Genomic DNA, 24,288 nt, shown 5'->3' on the forward strand with positions numbered 1-24,288 from the left:
GTTTTACCATGTTGAGCAGGTTGGTCTCAAACTCCTGGCCTCAAGTGATCCACCCACCTCGGTCCCTCAAAGTGCTGGGATTACAGTCATGAGCCACTGCATCCACCCTAGGCTACACATTTCTTTTTTTTTTTTTTTTTTTGAGACGGAGTCTTGCTCTGTCACCCAGGCTGGAGTGCTGTGGCCGGATCTCAGCTCACTGCAAGCTCCGCCTCCCGGGTTCACGCCATTCTCCTGCCTCAGCCTCCCAGGTAGCTGGGACTACAGGCGCCCGCCACCTCGCCCGGCTAGTTTTTTTGTATTTTTAGTAGAGACGGGGTTTCACCGTGTTAGCCAGGATGGTCTCGATCTCCTGACCTCGCAATCCGCCCGTCTCGGCCTCCCAAAGTGCTGGGATTACAGTCATGAGCCACTGCATCCACCCTAGGCTACACATTTCTAAGAAGAGGACAGGAAAAATGTGAGGAACTGGGATGACCTGGAACCTGAGACTACATGAGAATTTCAAGTAAAGGGAAAAAAAAAATCAACAAATGTTCAGCTAGAAATAAGTTATTTTATTTTAAAACACATACAGATTAATAAATATTACTGGAAAACTTAATAGCCTTTTTATTTACATGAGGCAATTAACAACATGCTATGACTACATCTATAAAGCAAAATATAAGCAGGTCTTAGCCATGGACACATGTGTCTATGTATGCTAACTGGAAGCTCCCCAATACATTTATATGACAAAACTTTTACACAACCAATCAACATTTGACTTTTTTAAAAATTATCTTCCTCTCTTTCATGACTATATTCCATTTTTCAAGAAAATCAGTTATCCTTTGAATAGGCAAAACACTCAAGCCACTGAAAAACAATATCTAAATTTTTGTAAAGTGCAAAAATACTAAGGTGGGGGGCAATTATTATATTCTGACAAATAAATATTCTGAACTTTTCAACATGACCCTTTGGCACTAGTGGTTTGGGAGCCCTGACATTCGCCTGGTGTCAGTTCAGCATCAGGGTTGAGCTGCTTGGAAGCAGGAAGTTCAGCATCATTTATTCCAAATCCAGTGTAACAGAATCCATGTGTTTCACAGGCCATTAAATCTTTTTCAGAATACAGACCGCGGCCAAATGTCAGGAGCCCATCACACCATCGGAAGGTGATCTTTCTGTGCGGCTTTCTTAAGTCCCTGTTTAATTTCCATATTTTACAATAGAACATATAAAACCCTTTCTTTTAAAACAAAAAAAGGAAAACTAAAGCTTCATGGAATCATGCAAACTTGACACCCAGCGCTTCCTTTGCTTTCTCAGCACGTGAGGCTGTGTGTTCCACAGCACGGTCCTGAGCGGACTCCATGGTCCGTGAAAGCGGATTCCGCTGTGCCACTCCCGGGCACTTCTGAACACGGTGCTCTCAGCTCAGGCCACCAGAACGCTGCTGAAAGTGCCGGTGTTTTAGAAACAATTTGGAGAACCAGCCCACCCCTTGAGAGGTAGAAAAACTGAGGCACAGAAAGGTTAAGAGACTCACCTATGTTTGCACAATTTAGGGAAAAACACAGAAAAGAAGAAACACCCTCCTTCCTGGCTCCTGCTCTGGGCCCTGGACGCTGCTTTTTAACGCTTTGGGTACATGTGAAATAGACGTTTATGCACATGATCCTGGTTCTACTGAATCCCAACTTTTTACTAGACAACATATTTTAATGTAACAAAGTTACATTTTCTTAAAATATAATTATTTTCTTGCATGTGAGGAATGTGTATGAAAACAAATGCGTAGTGACAGTGGGCCAAATTCTCATCGCTGTTCCTGTAATTCTGAACCTTTTCAAGTATACAATGGAGGTATAAGAATCTGGCCAGATGTGAAACATCACCTATAAGCTAAAGGACAGACCCTTACAATTCATCACCAGTACAACTGTGAGGTGGAAATGAGGAATACAAAAAATTGAGGTATTTTATATGAAAAACTGTCTTGTGTGTGACTGGTGTGCAAATTGGTCTTTTCTTTCCAACTCACATTAACAGAATCTACCTATGAATATGAGTAAAACTGATGAAAAATGAACACGGATATGTCCTTGGGAGGAAGGTCACTGTTAAGGAGTCCATGACACGTTTTTGGTCCCTGAGTAGGCAAAACACCAAGACTCCATCCAATCCTGCCTGATGGGCGAACAACCTGCTTGGTGTCCGACACCATGAAAAGGACAACTTCAGAGCACAGAAGCTAATCCATGCCGTCGGGAACAGACCTGACACTGAAATGTTCTCCTTCTAGTTTCCTGCTAGGTGGCAGGAAGCCTAAGTCAGGATCCAGCAGGCCTCAGAGCGGTGCGACGGGAGGGGCTCTGGGCACCACGGGAACACCCTCTCCCTCTTCTGGGTTAGCGGAGCAGCTGAAAACGAGGAAAATCTCCCGACCAGACAGAAGGCAGCAGCCTGTGCCCATCACACCTGTTTCCAAGGACCAGGTGTCCCTGCACACCTGGGAGACACTGCATCTCCAACGTCTAGAACTGGCCCCTGGAAGTGGAGCACAACATTTACAAAGAGCTGAGTCGTCTAGGAAGAAGGAACGCAAGGCGACTGCACAAGTGAACGGTGCTCATTTCTATCAGAAAACAGATGTGAAGCCCAAAGAAGAGCAAACGCCAACATATTCCTGCTGGGATGAACTTCTGGAAAGACAACTGGGTGGAGCAAACCGGCTTGAAGAGCAGGGATTGAAAGAGTTTTCCTTATTGCTGAACAAAGAGCTGCAAAGTAGATTCCACTAACATTCTAACAGGAAACACTGCAATGAGGGCTGAGCCACCAGAACACTGGGTTCCTCCCCAGAGTCCCCAGCATGGGCAGGGCCTTGCTCCACGCGGCAGGGGAAGGACTGTCCTCCGCAGCCCCTTCTCCAGAGAGATGGCCTCCTCCTGCCACCGGGAAGATGCGGGGGGGGGGGGGGGGGGGGGGGCTCTGTGGTGCTGGGTTAGGGTTAGAATCCTTAAATGGCCCTACCTTTGATCAATGAGCAGAACAGGAAGCAATCTCTTCAAACGCAAATATTCAGAGGAGAAAACAAGGCATTGCCCAAGAAGAGGCGAGAAATGGTCTACTTAAGTATCTATCAAGAGGAAATCTGCATACTGTGATCAAAATCTTTGATTTTAGAGGATGCCTGAAAACAAGTATACAGTAAGCATCTTTTTTTCCCCCAAAGAATAGTATAATAATGAAAATATTTCAAGTACATTTGCTTTTGCAAAGACCACTAAGAGACCGATCCATGTTCTAGGCCCTCCCCCAAAGTTCTCACTTGGGGGCTTTTTTTTTTTTTTCATTTCTAAATGAATGATGAAAACATACATTTTTAAAATAAATACTATTAAATCAGAAGTTATATGCTCTATATTAAATTTGAAAATTAGACTGTTCAACCACAGGTCATGTCATTTACTTTGAGGCTAGTGTCACGTGCTTGAAAAACAATGGATGATATGAACTTTGTTTCACTGGAAGAAAAGCTGTGTATCCTACTGAAGTATCTGCTGAACAGAGGTAAACCTGAAAGATTCTAACTGTCCCAGGACCAGTCACCTTCAAGGGGAAAAGAGCTATTAATACTTTGAGATTTTGTTTCACTCTAAGAAAGTTATAGAGCAGGCTGGGCGCGGTGGCTCAAGCCTGTAATCCCAGCACTTTGGGAGGCCGAGACGGGCGGATCATGAGGTCAGAAGATCGAGACCATCTTGGCTAACATGGTGAAACCCCGTCTCTACTAAAAAATACAAAAAACTAGCCGGGCGAGGTGGCGGGTGCCTGTAGTCCCAGCTACTCGGGAGGCTGAGGCAGGAGAATGGCGTAGACCCGGGAGGCGGAGCTTGCAGTGAGCTGAGATCCGGCCACTGCACTCCAGCCTGGGCGACAGAGCGAGACTCCATCTCAAAAAAAAAAAAAAAAAGAAAGTTATAGAGTAGATCATCGGCTATCACCTCTCAGTATCAATGGTGTAATTGTGGATTAAAATTATACTAAGGTACACCAACAGCTGCATTTAAACTAAATTTCACATGAAAGCTGTAGCAACACAAACGTGATAATTTCCATGTGACATGTGAACTTGTTAGCCACATGTATTCTTTGAATATCTCACACTCCTTACCTAGGAAACTATTTTTTAAGCCTAAAAGTATATCGATACTGCTACATTACATTTTCAGAAAGTTCCTAAAAGTACTGATGATAAAAAACAAAACCTGCTAATGGACTTTGAGCATTTGCTAAACATCCATTAAGAGAGGATTTACAATTTTTAAAAATAATTTTGTTGCTGCTTAGTTCACAAATCACTGACAACCCATGGTCATCACGCATGTTTTTAATTCATAAAGGATTTTTCTCTATATATTAAACTAGTCTCATTTTATTTAGCCTCTTCACTCAACACTTTAGGAGCTATTCCTTGAGACTTCAAATGTTCTTTTTGCCTACAAAAACACATTTTTGGCTGGGCGCGGTGGCTCAAGCCTGTAATCCCAGCACTTTGGGAGGCCGAGATGGGCGGATCACGAGGTCAGGAGATCGAGACCATCCTGGCTAACATGGTGAACCCTGTCTCTACTAAAAAAAAAAAAAATACAAAAAACTAGCCGGGCGAGGTGGCGGGCGCCTGTAGTCCCAGCTACTCGGGAGGCTGAGGCAGGAGAATGGCGTGAACCCGGGAGGCGGAGCTTGCAGTGAGCCGAGATCCGGCCACTGCACTCCAGCCTGGGCGACAGAGCGAGACTCCGCCTCAAAAAAAAAAAAAAAAAAACACATTTTTCCTTACTGAGGAACTTTAATTGGGTATTATTAAATTTTATGTTTTACTTCACCTAATCCACTTGACCCAACCCCATCGTTCAACTTGGCATAGTCCCCTACTGAGATAAAACACTGGCCATGAAGGACATGATATCGTGGTGAAATATTTGCATCACTTCATGCTTTGCTCCCATTTGGAACACATGGATGGGAACATTACAGAGAATGACCTCTTTGATTCAAATACTGGCATAATTAATGGCTCTTTTGCAATTAAGACATAAAATGAAAGGTTAGATAAGGAACTCCAGGACGCTCTGCCCTTGCAAACAAGGAGACGGCTACATCCATTGGCTTTTTGTTAGAAATTCTTTTGAAAACTGTGTGTTGCAGTCTGTAGAAACTAGCCTAATCTCAATTGTGTCCTTTAACCTGTTCCTGTGTGACAGGGTACTTGATTTATGAACTGTTGAACAGGTTTTCTCCCACTTAGCCTTATTATCAAGTTACCTAATTTATTTCTTCTGAGTGGCCATAAATGCTTGCTGATAAAGAATGTGGATCTATTTGATACTGGATCCCAGGTACATAGATTGAATACAAATAATACCTCATGCTACTTAAATCAACTGTCTTTAATTGGACAATAATCACATGTTAAGTGGGTCCATTTGCTCTAATGCGTCTTTAGTCTTGACTATCTTCCAATGAATATACAGTCATGCACCACGTAGCCATGTTTCTGTCAAAGACACACCACTTACACGTCGGTGGTCCCATAGGATGATAATACCGCAGTTTTACTGTACCCTTCGTGTGTTTGGAAACACAAATACTCACCACTGTGTTACAATTGCCTGCAGTATCCAGTGCAGTCACATGCTGTACAGGAGTGCAGCCCAGGAGCAACAGGCTGTGCCATTGGCCTGGGTGGGTAACAGGTGGCCCATCTAGGTTTGTGTAAGTGCACTCCATGATGTTCACACAATAAAGTCACCTTACAATGCATTTCTCAGAATGTTTCCCTGTCATTAAGTGACACGTGACTGTATTATTTCTAACTGCCTTATACATTTATAACTTGAATATTGAAATATTAAAGCATACTCAAGGAAGTTACATTATTCTAATCTAAGAACATACACACAGTCATAGTTAAATTAAGTTAATAATTCAAGTGATAAAGGCACTGAAATTGATTTGAGCTATTGAAAAGTCATCCTGCCAGTGGAACTCTCCACCATGTTCATTAACTCTTCTCTCTCTCTCTATTTACTATTAAAATGTCTTGGGTGGGGGTGGGGGTCGAAGAGTCAACTGGTCAGAGGATTAAAAACAATTCAATGTATAGGCCTCTTATTTAGATGACATACTCGAATGTTATACATGCTTAATGCAAACCAATACAACTACAGACACATTCACTGTACAGTGCCAGAGTTCAAGACAACAATCTCTCATTTCCAAAGTAGTCTAAGTAAAAATATCTCTGCTATCCTATAACAACTAACCAGAAAGAGCCCATCTTTTTCTGTTTAAATAATGTTAAAATGTTTTAAAAGAAGAGAATATTCATGAAAGCTTCCAGGTTAATGGAAATGAAAATGAGATTCGTCTCATCAGAGAGAGATGGTGCCAGGCAACCGCTGGGCACCTTTGGGCTGCAGAGGGCTGGCTGGGCCTCTGCTCTGGTGCTGAGCCATGCTCCCCACTGTCCACCAGACCACCTGTTACTATCCAGTCAACTCTAACACCATGATCGAGGACCTCTTCTACTTCACATCCAATCAGGGCCAGAAACCACCTCCAATGCCTGTTCCTCGAAGCATCCAAGCCCCTGTTGCAATCTAGTCTGTTTTCATATTAGATTTGTTCATCTCCCCAAGGTTGAAATTGAACTCTTTGAACACCTGTATAAGGACAATCCCGACCGAGACGGTCGTGAATCCACAGGCCATCCCCAAGAAGTCCACCAGGCCCACGTTGCTCCACTCCCGGAAGAGGATGGCCGAGGCCAGCAGGACCAGCGTGGTAAACACGACGTAGTAGATGGCCCCGAATACCGAGGAGTCGAAGCACTCCAGCGCCTTGTTGATGTACCTGAACTGGACGATGATGCTGCAGCCGAGCACGGCCAGGAGCACCAGGCACAGGCAGAGGGCTCTCTGGCTGGACGGGTTGTTATGCAAGATGTCTTGGGCCGCCAGCCCGATGCCCTTGGTGGAAGGCACGGTGAAACTGCCCAGCAAGGAGCAGATGCTGATGTAGACCATGATGTTGGTGGGCCCATGGGCCGGCGCGATCCAGAAGATGAGCAGCAGCAGCATAAGCAGCACGATGCACAGGTAGCCCACAAACACTGGAACACAGACGGCACATGGTCACCTGGCAGCCGCCGCCTAGCAGCCGCAACCCAGGAGGTAGACTGGGGCAGCACCCGTGCCCCCACCCGCCACCCGCCTCTACTGCGGCACAGCCCTGGGGGGCATGTGGGCTCCGGCTTGAATTTACCAGATCCACTGATTTCATTCCACAACATTATTCCCATCACTTTCACTGTTAAAACATTTATAGCCAGGCGCGGTGGCTCACACCTGTAATCCCAGCACTTTGGGAGGCAGAGGCAGGCAGATCAGGAGGTCAGGAGATCGAGACTATCCTGGGTAACACAGTGAAACCCTGTTCTTTACTAAAAATATGAAAAACTAGCTGGGCATGGTGGTGGGCGCCAGTAATCCCAGCTACTCAGGACGCTGAGGCAGGAGAATCGCTTGAACCCGCGAGGCAGAGTTGCAGTGAGCTGAGATCGCACCACTGCACTCCAGCCTGGGCGACAGAGCAAGAGTCCGTCTCAAAAAAAAACAAAAACCATTTACAGCCCCTAAATGTTTACATGGTTCTCTATCAGAACCATTCTCCATTTTTTTGTTGTTTGTTTTGTTTTTTTTGAGACGGAGTTTTGCTCTTTGTTGTCCAGGCTGGAGTGAAATAGCATGATCTCTGCTCACTGCAACATCTGCCTCCCAGGTTCAAGCGATTCTCCTGCCTCAGCCTCCAGAATAGCTGGGATCACAGGCACCTGGCGCCACGCCTGGCTATCATATTTTCAGTAGAGACAGGGTTTCACCATGTTGGCCAGGCTGGTCTCGAACTCCTGATCTTACGTGATCCGCCGTCCTCGGCCTCCCAAAGTGCTGGGATTACAGGCGTGAGCCACCACGCCCAGCCTAGAACCATTCTCTTAACAATGCAAGTCAATGGAGATGCTCCAAGGTTTCCAGAAAGCACCTGGAAATCCAGGGGGTGGGGTAAGGCTGGGGACAGGAGGGAGGACTCCAAGCTGTGGGGGCGTTTGCGGGTTTTTCAATGACTGGGGGCTGCACCCAGTGGGCAGAGGCATGTGCAGATGGCAACCCCCACTCCCATCAAAATCATCCCGTTCTCCTCACAACTTCTGCATGTCTCCTTGGACTTGTAACTGAAAAACATACTTATAATAATCAGAGCCTAGAAACTAATTTTATGTATGAAACAAAGTAATTTTTGCATGGATTTAATATATGCTGAATTTTTCAGAAATGCCACTTCCATGTAAATTGAGGGTGGATTGTTCTTTCTTTGCTCAAAGCTTGATTAAGAGTTATGCTCCATCTGAGGACCATTTTGTTGATGGTAAGACCTCAAGTGTCCAAGTCAGTAACACGACACCCCCGTCAGTCTACATCTGCAGCTACCAGATTCTCAACCACTCCTCACAAGGTGTGGGGCCGGCCAGCTTCAACAGGTCTTCTCTTGTAGGGGGACCTGAGCATTTACGCATTGAAATGGATGTTTTGCTTTAAAGTATCGTCCCGGTATTTCTCCTTTATATTACAGTGAGGCATTAAATTGACGGTTTGAAATTGTGTGTATAAGGAGGTTGTGTTTTCCATGAAACCCATTCCAAGATCACAAATGGACCTGAGAGGGCTGGGAACTGCTGGCTATGCAAACCAACAAGTGTGGACAAGAAAACCAGTGAGTGTGGACATGCAAACCAGGGTGTGAACATGCAAACCAGGGTGTGGACATGCAAACCAGCGAGTGTGGACATGCAAACCAGCGAGTGTGGACAAGAAAACTAGCGAGTGTGGCAAGCAAACCAGGGTGTGAACATGCAAAATAGGGTGTGGACATCCACACTTGCTGGACAAGAAAACCAGCAAACTGATGTGGAGGCAGTTTTGTGCTGGCACCTGCCTAAACTTGTTGGTAAGCAACACGGGGTAGTCTACTTACAGTGAAATCTCTACTTTAAGTCTGTTGTAATCATGCAGAGAGTAGTTTTCAATGCATTCAAAAAAAAAAAAAAAAAGAAAAGAGAACGGGCACAGTGGCTCACGCCTGTAATCCCAGCACTTTGGGAGGCCGAGACGGGTGGATCACAAGGTCAGGAGATCAAGACCATCCTGGCTAACACGATGAAACCCCGGGTCTACTAAAAATACAAAAAAAAAATTAGCTGGGCGCAGTGGCGGGTGCCTGTAGTCCCAGCTACTCGGGAGGCTGAGGCAGGAGAACAGCGTGAACCCAGGTGGCAGAGCTTGCAGTGAGCGCAGATCGCACCACTGCACTCCAGCCTGGGTGACAGAGTGAAACTCTGTCTCAAAAAAACAAAAGAAATTAGGTCAAAAAATATATAGGCCGGGCGCGGTGGCTCAAGCCTGTAATCCCAGCACTTTGGGAGGCCGAGATGGGCGGATCATGAAGTCAGGAGATCGAGACCATCCTGGCTAACCCGGTGAAACCCCGTCTCTACTAAAAAATACAAAAAAACTAGCCAGGCGAGGTGGCAGATGCCTGTAGTCCCAGCTACTCGGGAGGCTGAGGCAGGAGAATGGCGTAAATCCGGGAGGCAGAGCTTGCACTGAGCTGAGATCTGGCCACTGGACTCCAGCCTGGGCGAAAGAGCGAGACTCTGTCTCAAAAAAAAAAATATATATATATATATATAAACAGGGCTATATGAGGAATCTAAACGTTTAAGAGATGCCAGGTCTTTGTCCTCACAGAGCTTCATGCTGGAGGGAGTGAAGTGCTGAGGTAGAGACAGAGCGGGCACACCAGGAAAGGCATGTGGGGAGGGGCGGGTGGCAGTCAGACTTGGGAGGGTGGCCCAAGGGGAGCCACTGTGGGAAGGGAAGGCGCCCATGCACAAGGTCACAGAAGAGAACCCGAAGGAATGCCAGGCCATGGAGGCTCCCCCCAGCGCGTGAGGATCAGGAAGGAGGGTGAGGGCAGAGGGCCAGCCTGCGAGCGCAGCCCACTGACGCATGTGCCCAGAGAATGCAGATCTACAGTAACAGATCAGAGTGGACACATGGTTCCTCTGCCCTGCCAGGAAGTGTCCAATTTGAAGATGTTGGGACTCCTAGTGCAAACTTTCTTGGCAGTGCTGCTAGAAAGGAATTACCTGGGTTGGTCAGCTTCTCCTCCAGTTCAGCCTGAGTTGTCACACTCTCAGACTTTGGGGAGTGGATAATGAGCACAACAGAGCCTGCACAGCTTAGCAGGCACCCCAACTTGCCCAAGATGTTGAGCTTTTCCTTCAGGAGATAGGAAGCTAAAATGGACCTTTATTGAAAAAAGAGAAATCATTCAAGGTTAAACCAAATTACCTGACCTTTCTTCTAACAGCAGATATTTTATCTAGAAAAACCATTTTCTTTTTCTTCTTTTTTTCCCTTTAAGAGACCACCTCTCACTCTGTTGCCCAGGCTAGAGTGCAGTGTGCAATCATAGCTCACCACAAGCTTCAACTCCTGGGCTCAAGTGATCCTCCTGCCTCAGCCACTGGAGTAGCTGGGACTACAGCTGCATGCCCCACACCCAGCTAATTTTTTAAAACTTTTGTGTAGAGACTGGGTCTCACTACATTGCCCAGGCAAGTCTCAAACTCCTGCGCTCGAACAATCCTCTTGCCTTGGCCTCCCAAACTGCTAGAATCATAGCTGTGAGTCACCATGCCTGGCCAGGATTTTCACACCCATTCCATGTGTAACCACTACGTAATGGTACACACAACTTACACCACTATATTACTATGTCAGCACATATAAAATATATCAGAGTATAAAAAGTTTTATGATTGACCAAAAATAAAAGCAATGCTTCCTTACTTATAAAAGGAACCAATCAAAAATACTAGTATCTATGCTACGTGGAAAAGTAGGCTACAAAAACTGTCAAAATAATTATAAGTAATGCATGATAAAAACACAAAAGAAGTGAAAAATGCACAAACAAAAGAAAAAATAAAAATGCTAACAGTAATTGAAGTATAGTAGAAGTAGTAGGGGTGGATATTTCCTCTAACACTGAAAACTTTTAAAAAGTGGTCACATTACTAATGTATTCTTCAAAAACATCTATAATCTTCAGGCTGCTAATATGTTTCTTCTCTTATTTCCCTGTGTAGTTATCAGTATACGATCTGAATTGGAACATACTTGCCCTCAGTAAGTCACAAGACTGTTCATTCTCACTTCACTCATGTCTGTGCTGAAGACGGTCAGAAAACAGGAACGTCCAGGAGGGCACACCAGGCTCAGGTATGGACCAGATTACTTCCTTTAACATTATTTTAAAAATAAGGAAACTTGAGCCTCAGAAAGGGTCAGCATTGAACCTAAGGCCACAAAGCTAACAAGAGATACAAGCATGGTGGTGACACACCTGCAGGTCCTCAACGGCCTGCTTTTCCCCTGTCCCGCTTCACATCCTTGTCCCTAGACAGCCTGTTCTTAAGAAGCTCCCAACAGTGTCGTTGGGGAAAGAAGCGTCATCACTGAAAGAAACAACAAAAGACATACGAATACACGACTAGATGTTAAATGGAGAAGCTCCATTGAGTAGCTGCCGAGAAAAGCAGAAGCCAGAAACGCAGGGGGCTCACAGGGCAAAAAGTGGGCCTGGAACTGGGTGGACTATGACAAGGTGGGAAAGGACTCCCATGCACCAAAGTGGAAAGTATGAGCCATAAGACCAAATCATCTCTTATTCCATTGTGGAAGACCAGAGGACAGTGCCATTTTCATCATCCATTCATTTATTGAGACAGAGTCTCCCTCTGTCACCCAGGCTGGAGTGCAGTGGTGCGATCTCAACTCACTGCAACCTCTGCCTCCTGGGTTCAAGCGATTCTCCTGCCTCAGCCTCCCGAGTAGCTGGGATTACAGGTGCTCGCCACCACGCCCGGGTGATTTTTTTATTGTTAGTAGAGATGGGGTTTCACCATGTTGGCCAGGCTGGTCTCAAACTCCTGACCTCAAGTGACTGACCTACCTTGGCCTCCAAAAGTGCTGGGACTATAGGCGTAAGCCACTGCACCTGGCCGACAGTGCCATTTTTAATTGGGTTATCTGACTTTTTACTGATGCATTGTAAGAGTTTTTGTTTCATTTTGTTTTGTTTTTTTGAGACAGAGTTTCCTTCTTCTTGCCCAGGCTGGAGTGCAATGGCACAGTCTCGGCTCAATGCAACCTCCGCCTCCTGGATTCAAACAATTCTCCTGCCTCAGCCTCCCAAGTAGCTGGATTACAGGCATGTGCCACTATGCCAGGCTTTTTGTATTTAGTAGAGACGAGGGTTTCACCATGTTGGCCAGGTTGGTCTCGAACTCTTGACCTCATGATCCACCCGCCTTGGCCTCCCAAAGTGCTGGGATTACAGGCATGAGCCACTGTGCCCGGCAAACGTTTTTATATATTCTAACTGCAAGTCCCTTATCAGACATATACTTTGAAATTTTTTCTCCCACTCCATGAGTTTTCAATTCATTGCTGGCATCCTTTCAAGCACAAAAATTTTTAATTTTGATGATATCCAATGTATCTATTTTTCTTCTGTTGTTTGTGCTTTTGTGCTTTAAGTGTCATACCTAGGAAACCATCATCTAATCCAAGGTCATAAAGACTTATACCTATGTTTACTTCTAAGAGTTTTACAAGTTTAGCTCTTACATCTAGGTCTCTGATTTGTTCTTAGTTGACGTCTGTCTACGGTGTGAGGCAGGAGCACACTTTCATTCACTTGCAGGTATATATCCACCTGGCTCAGCATCATGTGTTGAAAAGACTATTCTTTCCACCACTAAATTGTCTTGGTACCACTAGCAAAAATCAATTGACTGTAAGTGTGAGCGTTTGTTTCTAGAATCTCAATTATATTCTTTTTTTTTTTTTTCTGTCACCCAGGCTGGAGTGCAGTGGCCGGATCTCAGCTCACTGCAAGCTCCGCCTCCCGGGTTCACGCCATTCTCCTGCCTCAGCCTCCCGAGTAGCCGGGACTACAGGCGCCCACCACCTCGCCTGACTAGTTTTTTGTATTTTTTAGTAGAGACGGGGTTTCACCGGGTTAGCCAGGATGGTCTCGATCTCCTGACGTCGTGATCCGCCTGTCTCGGCCTCCCAAAGTGCTGGGATTACAGGCTTGAGCCACCGCGCCTGGCCTAGAATCTCAATTATATTCTATTGATTTACATGCCTTTCCTTATCCCAGTACCACATTGGGTTTTTGTTTGTTTGGGTATTGAGATGGAGTCTCACTCTGCCACCTAAGCTGGAGAATAGGGGCGTGATCACAGCTAACTGTAGCCTCCAACTCCCAAGCTCAAGCAATCCTCCTGCCTCAGCCTCCTGAGTAGCTGGGACCACAGGTATGTGCTGTCATGCCTAATTTTTTACAGAGATAGGGGTTTTACTATGTTCCCCAGGTGACCACACTGTTTTGATTACTGTAGTTTCATAGTGTTGTGAAATTGGGAAGTGTAAGTTCTCCAACTGTTGTTATATTTCAAGATTGTTTTCTCATTTTGAGTCCCTTCCAAATCCTACAAATTTTATGATCAGTGTGTCATTTTCTGTAAAGAATTCAGCTAGGAGTTTGATATAAATTATATTGAATCTGCAGATGAATATGGGAGTACTGCCATCTGAAGAATATTAATTCTGATCTGTAAATATGGAGAATTTACTTAAGTCTTCAATTTCTTTTAAGAGGGTTTTTATAGATTTTGGAGTATGAGTTTTGTACTTCCTTCGTTAAATCTATTCTTTTATTTTTTGAGACAGAGTCTCGCTCTGTCGTCCAGGCTGGAGTGCAGTGGCACAATCTCGGCTCATTGCCAGCTCCGCCTCCCAGGTTCACGCCATTCTCCTGCCTCAGCCTCCCAAGTGGCTGGGACTACAGGTTACCACTACCATGCCTGAGTAATTTTTTGTATTTTTAGTAGAGATGGGGTTTCACCGTGTTAGCCAGGATGGTATCGATCTCCTGATCTTGTGATCCGCCCACCTGGGCCTCCCAAAGTGCTGGGATTACAGGCGTGAGCCACCGTGCCCGGCCAGTTAAATTTATATTTAAGTATTTCATTGATTTTGGTGCTACTGTATATTAAATTGCTTTCTTAATTTCATTTTTGGTTTGCTTACTGCTACTGTACATACATGTAATTTTTTTTTTTTTCTTTGAGATGGAGTTTCGCTCTTGTTGCCCAGGCTGGAGTGCAATGGCCTGATCTCAGCTCACTGCACCCCTGACTCCTGGGTTCAAGCAATTCTCCTGCCTCAGCCTCCTGAGTGGCTGGGATTACAGGCATGCGCCACCATGCCTGGCTAATTTTGCATTTTTACAAGAGGTGGAGTTTCACCACGTTGGTCAGGCCAATCTCAAATTCCTTACCTCAGGTGATCCACCCACCTCAGCCTCCCAAAGTGCTGGGGTTATAGGCGTGAGCCACCACGCCTGGCAGATGTAATTTTTTTTTTTTTTTTGGAGACAGAGTCTCACTCTGTCGCCCAGGCTGGAGTGCAGTGGCACAATCTCGGGTCACTGAAACCTCCACACCTCCCTGGTTGAAGCAATTCTCCTGCCTCAGCCTCCCGAGTAGCTGGGACTACAGGCATGTGCCACCACGCCTGGTTAATATTTTTTGTATTTTGGTTGAGACGGGGTTTCACCATGTTGGCCAGGCTGGTCTCAAACTCCTGACCTCAAGTGATCTGCCCGTCTCAGCCTCCCAAAGTGCTGGGATTACAGGCATGAGCCACTGCGCCCGGCCTCAGATGTAATTTTTATATATTGATCTTGTGTCCATCAACCTTGCTAAACTTATTAGTTCTAATAATTTCTTAGTCGATTATTTAGGACGCTCTATACAAGATCAGGTCCTCTGCTGGGCGTGGTGGCTCATGCCTGTAATCCCAGCATTTTGGGAGGCTGAGGTGGGTGGGTCACCTGAAGTCAGGAGTTCAAGACTAGCCTGGCCAACGTGGCAAAACCCCATCTCTACTAAAAATGCATAAATTAGCTGGGCGTGGTGGCAGGCACCTGTAATCCAAGCTCCTTGGGAGGCTGAGGCAGGAGAATCACTTGAACCCAGGAGGCAGAGGTTGCAGTGAGCTGACAGCACACCACTGCACTCCGGCTTAGGCGACAGACTGAGATTCCATCTAAAAAAAGAAAAAGAAAAAAAGGCTGGGTGTGGTGGCTCACACCTGTAATCCCAGCACTTTGGGAGGCCGAAGCAGACATATCACGAGGTCAGGAGATCGAGACCATCCTGGCCAACATGGTGAAATCCCGTCTCTACTAAAAATACAAAGATTAGCTGGGCATGGTGGTGCTCACCTGTCGTCTCAGCTACTTGGGAGGCTGAGGAAGGAGAATCACTTGAACTCGGAAGATGGAGGTTGCAGTGAGCTGAGATCACGCAACTGAACTCCAGCCTGGCAACACAGCGAGACTCTGACTCAAAAAACAAACAAACAAACAAACAAACAAACAAAAAAAACCAGGTCTTCTGCCAATAAAGGCAATTAACTTCTTCCTTTTTGTTTCCAATATGAATGCCTTTTAATTCGTTTGCTGGCCTAATTGCTTTGGCTATAACATCTAGTACAATGAAGAATAGATGAGGTGAAAGTAGACAGCTTGTTTTCTTCCTGATCTTAAGGGGAAAACATCAACTCTCGTACCATTAAGTATGATGTTAGCTGGGGTACTTTCACAGAGGCCCTTTGTCAGTGTAGGAAGTTACTTTCTAATCCTAGCATACTGAGAGTTTTCATCATAAAAGAGTATTGGCCGGGCGTGGTGGCTCAAGCCTGTAATCCCAGCACTTTGGGAGGCCGAGACGGGCGGATCACGAGGTCAGGAGATCGAGACCATCCTGGCTAACACTGTGAAACCCCGTCTCTACTAAAAATAAAATACAAAAAACTAGCCGGGCGAGGTGGCGGCGCCTGTAGTCCCAGCTACTGGGGAGGCTGAGGCAGGAGAATGGCGGGAACCCGGGAGGCGGAGCTTGCAGTGAGCTGAGATCCGGCCACTGCACTCCAGTCCGGGCGACAGAGCGAGACTCCGTCTCAAAAAAAAAAAAAAAAAAAAAAAGAGTATTGAATTTTACTACATAATCTGTGTGTGTCTTTTGAGATGGTCACATGGTGATTATACTGTTGCTGTGATATATTTCACCAATTTATTTTCAATGTTAAATCTACTTTGCCTTCCTGGGATAAATCCCACTTGTATAATCCTTTTTATATATTGTTGGATCCAATTGGTTAGTATTTTGTTCAAAATTGCTCCATCTATATTCATAAGAGAATTGGTTCATAGTTTTTTTTTTTTCAATGAGCTTTATTTTTTATCTTTTTTTTGGGGGGAAGGGACAGAGTTTTGCCTTGTCACCCAGGCTGGAGCAGTGGTTCGATCTCAACTCACTGCAACCTCTGCCTCTCAGCTTCAAGCAATTCTGGTGCCTCAGCCACCCAAGTAGCTGGGATTACAGGTGTGTGTCACCACACCTGGTTAATTTTTGTATTTTTAGTAGAGACAGGGTTTTACCATGTTGGCCAGGCTGGTCTCCCTGGGTTCAAGTGATCCACCTGCCTTGGCCTCCCAAAGTGCTGGGATTACAGGCGTGAATCACACCATGCATGGCCTAGATCTTGTACTAGAAGAAAAATAATGGTATAAAAGATAATGATATAAAATAATGGCATAACAGGTCAATTGTCAAAACTGGAATATGGAGGCTGACTGGATGCATGTATCATAACAAAGTTGAATTTGTCAAAATTGATCATTGTACTCTGGCTATTAGGAGAGTATCTGAATATCTCTAGTCTCAGAAAATACTAATTGATGTGTTTAGGGGTAAAGAATCATAACTTATGCTAAAATGGATTAAAAAAAAAAAACCAGGAAAAAACAATCACATCACATTCATATAGAAGAGCGGTTCTCGACCAGGGGTGGTTTGCCCCCTGGGGTCATCGGCCAATGTCTGGAGACATCTGGGGAGGTTGAGTGCTACTGGCATCTGGGAGGTGAAGGCCAGGATGCTGCTAAACACCGTACAGTGCACCGAACGCCTCCCTCAACAAAGAGTTACCTGGCTTCAGGCATCAACAGTGCTGAGACTGAGACACCCAGATACAAAGATATCGCAATGTTTGATAGCTTGCAGCCCTCAAGCATATGCAGCATATGATGAGGCAAGTGGGTCAGATGTTTAGCAGCAGGTGTGTCTGGTAAGGGGAGATGGGCATTGCTTTGGTTATTCTTTTTTTTTTTTTTTGAGACGGAATCTCGCTCTGTCGCCCAGGCTGGAGTGCAGTGGTCTCCGCTCACTGCAAGCTCCGCCGCCTCCCGGGTTAACGCCATTCTTCTGCCTCAGCCTCCCTAGTAGCTGGGACTACAGGCGCCCACCATGACGCCCAACTAATTTTTTTTTTGTATTTTCAGTAGAACGGGGTTTCACCGTGTTCGCCAGGATGGTCTCGATCTCCTGACCTCGTGATCCACCCACCTCGGCCTCCCAAAGAGTTGGGATTACAGCCGTGAGTCACTGCGCCTGGCCGCTTTGGTTATTCTTAATCCTGTGTCCTTTCTGTAATTTGAAAATATTTCCCAAAAGCTTTTTAAAGCTCTTTTTAGACACAGCATGTGCAGACGATTACTTTATCATACATTACACTATTACAGAAATAAGTGAACCTATTTGGGAGCTCTCTATTCTATTCACTGCTACACAGACTTATTTTTCCAGTGCCATATTCTTTTCATTTCTGTTTCTATGTAATTCCAGCAACCCCATCCCATTATCAAGAACAGAACTGCTTTTAAAATATACATATATACATACATATCGGCCGGGCGCAGTGGCTCAGGCCTGTAATCCCAGCACTCTGGGAGGACGGCGGGCAGATCACGAGGTCAGGAGATCAAGACCATCCCGGCTAACATGGTGAAACCCCGTCTCTACTAAAAATACAAAAAATTAGCCAGGCGTGGTGGAGGGAGCCTGTAGTCCCAGCTACTCAGGAGGCTGAGGCAGAAGAATGGTGTAAACCCGGGAGGCAGAATTGGCAGTGAGCCGAGATCGCACCACTGCACTCCAGCCTGGGTGACAGAGTGAGACTCTGTCTCAAAAAACAAAACAAAACAAAACAAAACATATATACATACATATATGTACACTTTGATAATCATCTTAGATTTTTTTTTCCAAATTAAGTTTAGTTTTATTCTGTTTAAAAGAAAAGGTCTTCCTGGGATTCCGAGTTGAAGACAGGCTTTTTATCCAGAATCCCATCTGACATGGGAATAACGCCTCCTGCAGACGTGGAGCAGCGAACATTTCTGGCAAAGTGACTTAATCATCAACGTGCATGAGAACAGTTCTAAGGAAATTAACTGCGCAAAGCATTTTAGTATATGTGCATTCAATGTGCCATGTGCCAAGATCACCAGGTCAGGTTGTTTATCTGCCTGATTATCTTTCAGGGAGACGGGTCGCAGAAGCTGAGGAGTGATTCCCAAAGTGAGAACACTCTTGCCCTCCCAGCGCCTCAGAGCCATCCAAAACGCAAAGTGACGCCAAGCCACACGATAGCAGCGTATGTATTCTCGAGAAAAATGTGCCCCCCACACTCTCTCCAAGCGTCACATGTGAGAAACATGGTATTTAGGTCACAGAACCTCAATGCCTGAGGGACTCTAAGGTGTGAACTTCAATACATCCGTCATGGACACACTTCTCTGCAAGGAATTGGGCGTCTGTCCGGAATACAGCAGAAAACCAAAGTATCCATGAGTTAGACACTTGGATTTTATTTCTCTTCTACCCTATTTCTATTTATAATGATTTCTTCAAAGACAAATCAGAATATACACAGGTTCACACGAGGATATATGTTATTTAATAAGTATCTCATAAATCATTTTTGCAGTAAGGAAATAGAGACTCTAGTCGCAATGTTTGATAGCTTGCAGCCCTCAAGTTCCCATTCCCCGCCCTTTCCCCTTTGCCCTACATTCGGGCAATCTGAGAGGAAGCCTACTCACGTGTGTCAATTAAAAGGATGATTTAAAATGGAGAAATAAAATTTTTAAAATTTAATAATAAAAAAATTAAATTAAAATCTTAAAAAAGAGCCTGCACACACCCTGGGTTCCTAGAGTCCTCAGTCCCGAGTCCTCGGTCACTGGGCATGGGCAAAAACTACAGCCCATGCCAGCCCGGCCTACGCATGCAAACCACCCTCAGTCCACCCCACCCCCAACAATAAAAACCCACAGGTCCCCCCTCCCTCTTATGTCCCTGAGAACCAAACCCGGGCCGTTCTCCTAAGAAACTCCACGTGCTGTTGACTGCGTCAGTCATAAACCCTATTTCACACCCACTGGGACCATGTGTTATTCATCCCAACCTCTGAACCTGGGCTGAGGTGGGGACTGGCCGGCATCCAGCAAGGAATGCTAAGCACCCCAATAAAACACCAAGTGACTCATTTTGCTTAATGAGTTCTCAGAATAACGTGCAAGGTGTCAGAAGACTCTCTAGTCTCTAAGATGTCCTCCAGGACAACGGCCAGAAGCATGAGAGCAGCAGATTCACTGATATGCACGAATGAGTGAGAATTTCAAATATACTAAATGTCTAAGAAAAGGGTTAATAATACCCAGAACTATATTGGAAGGGATAAAATTAAACAATACAGAGTAGAATACCGAAGATCTATCTTCTCTCTCTTTTTTGTAAGGCAGAGTCTCGCTCTGTCTCCCAGGCTTGAGTGCTAAAGTGCCATCTCAACTCACTGCCACCTCTGCCCCCCAGGTTCAAGCAATTCTTGTGCCTCGCCCTCCCGAGTAGCTGGGACTATGGGTGGTCGCCACCATGCCCGGCTAATTTTTTGTATTTTCAGTAGAGACAGGGTTTCGCCATGTTGGCCAGGTTGGTCTCAAACTCCTGACCTCAAGTAACTCACCCTCCTTGGCCTCCCCAAGGGCTGGGATTACAGGCGTGAGTCCCTCTGCCTGGCCTGAAGATCTACCTGCTGTTACAACTTTGCTCTTATTACTTTAACAAAAACATTTAAAATGAAACGTTGTTATATCTACACTACCCATTAAACACCAAACAAAATCTTGGCTCTCACCCGAACGGCACTCCGAGGGCGCCCAGGGGGGTGACCAGGACCGTGGGGACCGCCGTGTAAGCCAGGAAGTTTCCAATCTGGCCAACAGCCACTGTCAAGAAAACCACAAGGACACGCTTGCAATGACAGAGCTCTCGTTCAGCACTGGGCAGAGGCGAATGTTGCAAGGCTCTGCTCTGAAAGGGCTACTTCATTCCCATCACTTGTGAAGAATCGTGTCATCTGCACATTTAAGGGGTCACGGGTCAGAGGTCAGGCCCCACACCTTCCCTGGTCCCGTCAGTCGGGTGAGTCGGTTCAGCTCTCCGTGGAAAATGCCGAACCTGACCAGCCGTGACTGAAATGGGCGTGGCACTGGGCATATCTCCACTCTCCTAACCCATCCTTGTTTTCACACAAATCAGGCAGAACTTCCTGGGCACCCTCTAGTGGCCTGGGGCCTACTTCGGCATAGGTAGCTGGCCACGGTGACAGGCCACGGGCAGAGCAAGAGGATACAGCACTGCCGCACAGACTGCAGCGGGACATCGCCCGGACAGAGCTTAGAGGAGCCCTTCCAGGAACAGAATTGGTATTGCCACGCAATGTCGCATTAAAAGACAAATGCACAAAGTATATGATGTTTCTTTTTTTTCTTTTGAGACAGAGTCTTGCTCTGTCACCCAGGCTGGAGTGCACTGGCGTGATCTTGGCTCACTGCAGCCTCCACCTCCCAGGCTCAAGCAATCCTCCCACCTCAGCCTCCAAATAGCTGTGAAACAGGCACATACCACTATGCCCAGCTAATTTTTGTTTTTGTACAGACAGGGTTTTGCCACGTTTCCCAGGCTGATCTCGAATCCTGGGCTCAAACAATCCACCTGTCTCAGCCTCCCAAAGTGCTGGGATTACAGGCGTGAGCCACCATGCCTGCTGGCCAAACACAATGTTTCTGAATTTCAAAGACAGTTGTCCTTTATAATACCTTTAGAGTTCTGAACTCTAATAATATTATTTATCTTTACATTATAGCACATGACCTTTGAGTCATGAAACTCTCTGGTAAACCAGCTGCGCTGAGAAAAACAAGACGGCCTAACATGGCATTTCACCAAATGCCGACAGCCCAACTACACGAGTGAGCAGGAGCTGTTTTAATTTCTTCGGGCTCAGGACAGATCGGCCTGGACTGAATTCACGGCTAATCGTGGGCAGCAGGGCCTACGCCAGCTCCTAAGTTGTCCTTCTGCACTCTCATCCTGGGAGGAAGGGGAGCAGGGACAGTGCCCTGGGGAGGCAGGGACATCTGAACTGAAAGGCACGCTTAGGGGCCGGGGAGAGGCCACGTGACACCCTCTTCCAAAGAACAGAGCCACCCTAGCCCAGCCGCTGCAGCCCTGCCCAGACCAGCGATGGATTCTAAGAAAGGAGAAGACCAGACTTCGCCACACAGGCTACTTACTTGCGATTGTGCCAGCCCACCACACAATGTCTGTTAAATAGGAAGTACCTATAAAAGAAGGAGATAAAAAATGTCAGGAAAGTGGGTTTACAAGCTACGTATGTCAGGAAGAGGTTTACAAGCGAGAAACTTTTGACATGAAAACTAAAATTGAAAAGAATGGGCTGGGCGCAGTGGCTCACGCCTCTATTCCCAGCACTTTGGGAGGCCAAGGCAGGCGGATCACGAGGTCAGGAGATCGAGACCATCCTGGCTAACACAGTGAAACCCCGTCTCTACTAAAAATACAAAAAACTAGCCGGGCGAGATGGCGGGCGCCTGTAGTCCCAGCTACTTGGGAGGCTGAGGCAGGAGAATGGCGTGAACCCGGGAGGCGGAGCTTGCAGTGAGCTGAGATCCGGCCACTGCATTCCAGCCCGGGCGACAGAGCGAGACTCCGCCTCAAAAAAAAAAAAAAAAAAAAAAAAAAATTAGCCAGCCGTGGTGGCGGGCGCCTGTGGTCCCAGCTAATGGGGAGGCTGAGGCAGGAGAATGGCGGGAACCCAGGAGGCAGAGCTTGCAGTGAGCCAAGATTGTGCCACTGCACTCCAGCCTGGGTGACAGAGTGAGACTCCATCTCAAAAAAAAGAAAAGAAAAGAAAAGAAAAGAAATGAGTGTCATACTGTTTATTCACCCTAAAGAGAATCTTTCCTTTATAAATAGCAGCATTAGAGACCACTGAAAGTGGCAAAGTCAAGATATTTTTTGCAACCAACACAAGCTGACCCAAATAAGGAAATGAAATCTTTATACATCAGTTTTCTTTCACCCAACAAGCTACCACAAAGACAGATATTCCTTCGATGGAGTTTTATTTTTATCTCAAAAGGATTTGAGTCTTTACAGTCCAACTCTCTCATGCATTTACTGTAGCCCATTTATATAAGAATTTTATTATCATAGGGTTTAATGACTTCCTGCTTAAACAATTTACTCAATTTTCATTATTTATAACTCTTCGGATATGACTTTTCTTTCAGCCATGCAGGTACCACATCCTTACACTCACCTGATGCTCTGACACTTGACCTGAGACTTGCCCAGCATCCTCTCAGGTTACCCCACCCGTCCCACGCAGGGGAGGCAGAGCCCCAGCACCTTCCTCCCTCCCCCTGCCTCTCAACAGGCGTCTATGGTGAGAGGTCTCCCAACCTTTGAGACACGTTTGTCCTTCATATATGGCAAAATGCTAAGCACTTTTTTTTTTTTTTTTGAGATGGAGTCTCACTGTGTCACCCAGGCTGGAGTACACTGGTATGATGTTGACTCACTGAAACCTCCGCTGCCCGGGTTCAAACAATTCTCCTGTCTCAGCCCCCCGAGTAGCTGGGACTACAGAATCGTGCCACCACATCTGGCTAATTTTTGTATTTTTAGTAGAGACAGAGTTTCACCAAATTGGTCAGGCTGGTCTCGAACTCCTGACCTCAGGCGATCCAACTACCTCAGCCTCCCAAAGTGCTGTGATTACAGGTGTGTACCACGTCTGGCCTGCTGAGTATTTTTTGAAGAGACTTTTTGTTAACTGCAGATTACAGTAATGAATTCTTTTTTCTTTTTCCTTTTTTTTTGAGATGGAGTCTCACTCTGTCGCCCAGGCTGGAGTGCAGTAGCATGATCTAGGCTCACTACAACCTCTGCCTCCTAGGTTCAGGCAATTCTCATGCTTCAGCCTCCCAAGTAGCTGGGATTACATGTGTGCGCCACCACGTGTGGCTAATTTTTGTATTTTTAGTAGAGACGGGGTTTTGCTATATTGGCCAGGCTGATCTTCAATTCCTGGCCTCAAGCAATCCGCCCACCTCGGCCTCCCAAAGTGCTGTGATTACAGGTGTGAATCACCGAGCCCAGCCACAGTAACTAATTCTAATTGTTTTTATTCTCAGTAGTAAAACCACAATTTGGTATAAGACACACAGCCTGCTAGCCTGCTTAATGGAGCAGCAGAGCTATAGGCATTACAAAAAGTACTTTCAAAATGAAATGGGGCTAGGCCCAGGGGCTGAAACCTGTAATCCCCGTATTTTGGGAGGCTGAGGCTGGACCATCACTTGAGCCTAGGAGTTCAAGGTCAGCCTGAGCAACACAGCAAGACTCTATCTCTACCAAAAAAATTTAAAATTAGCTGGGTGTGGTAGTGCATGCCTGTGGTCCCAGCTACTCAGCAGGCTGAGACAGGAGAATCGCTTGAGCCCAGGAGGATGAGGCTGCAGTGAGCCATGATCACGCCACTTCATTCCAGCCTGGGTGACAGAGTGAGACCCTGTCTCAAAAAACAAAAAAAGAATATTGCAATTTGATCACATCACAGTAAAAACTGATTTAGGCAGAATTATCAATAGATACTAAAATAAGTTAATGAAAATTCACTGAGTCACCTCTACAGGTTTTTCTTATTAATTACAAACAAAAAGTTATCTTTACAGAAAAGCCTGGTGGACACTGGCTAAGCCAAGTGGTCAAAGTCACCAGCATCAGTTGTGCCCCCTGCCTGCTGCAGCTGTCTCCCAGCC

The 24,288-nt window shown here is 46.0% G+C and overlaps 1 protein-coding gene across 1 annotated transcript in view; it reads right to left on the bottom strand.

Moving 5' to 3' along the window:
- Positions 1 to 5,423: 5,423 nt before the first annotated feature.
- The window catches only part of NIPA1 (NIPA magnesium transporter 1), a 29,672-nt gene continuing 10,807 nt past the window's right edge, over positions 5,424 to 24,288 (bottom strand). Inside the window, exons 2-5 of the mRNA XM_033226125.1 lie at positions 21,736 to 21,783; positions 20,295 to 20,385; positions 10,262 to 10,422; positions 5,424 to 7,168 (exon numbers count right to left, since the gene is read on the bottom strand). Coding sequence (XP_033082016.1) covers positions 6,657 to 7,168; positions 10,262 to 10,422; positions 20,295 to 20,385; positions 21,736 to 21,783 — 812 coding nt within the window. The 3' untranslated portion in view covers positions 5,424 to 6,656. The remainder of the gene's footprint in view (positions 7,169 to 10,261; positions 10,423 to 20,294; positions 20,386 to 21,735; positions 21,784 to 24,288) is intronic.

Source organism: Trachypithecus francoisi, unplaced genomic scaffold (genome assembly GCF_009764315.1).
Source record: "Trachypithecus francoisi isolate TF-2019V2 unplaced genomic scaffold, Tfra_2.0 Contig00089, whole genome shotgun sequence".
Lineage (NCBI taxonomy): Eukaryota > Metazoa > Chordata > Mammalia > Primates > Cercopithecidae > Trachypithecus > Trachypithecus francoisi.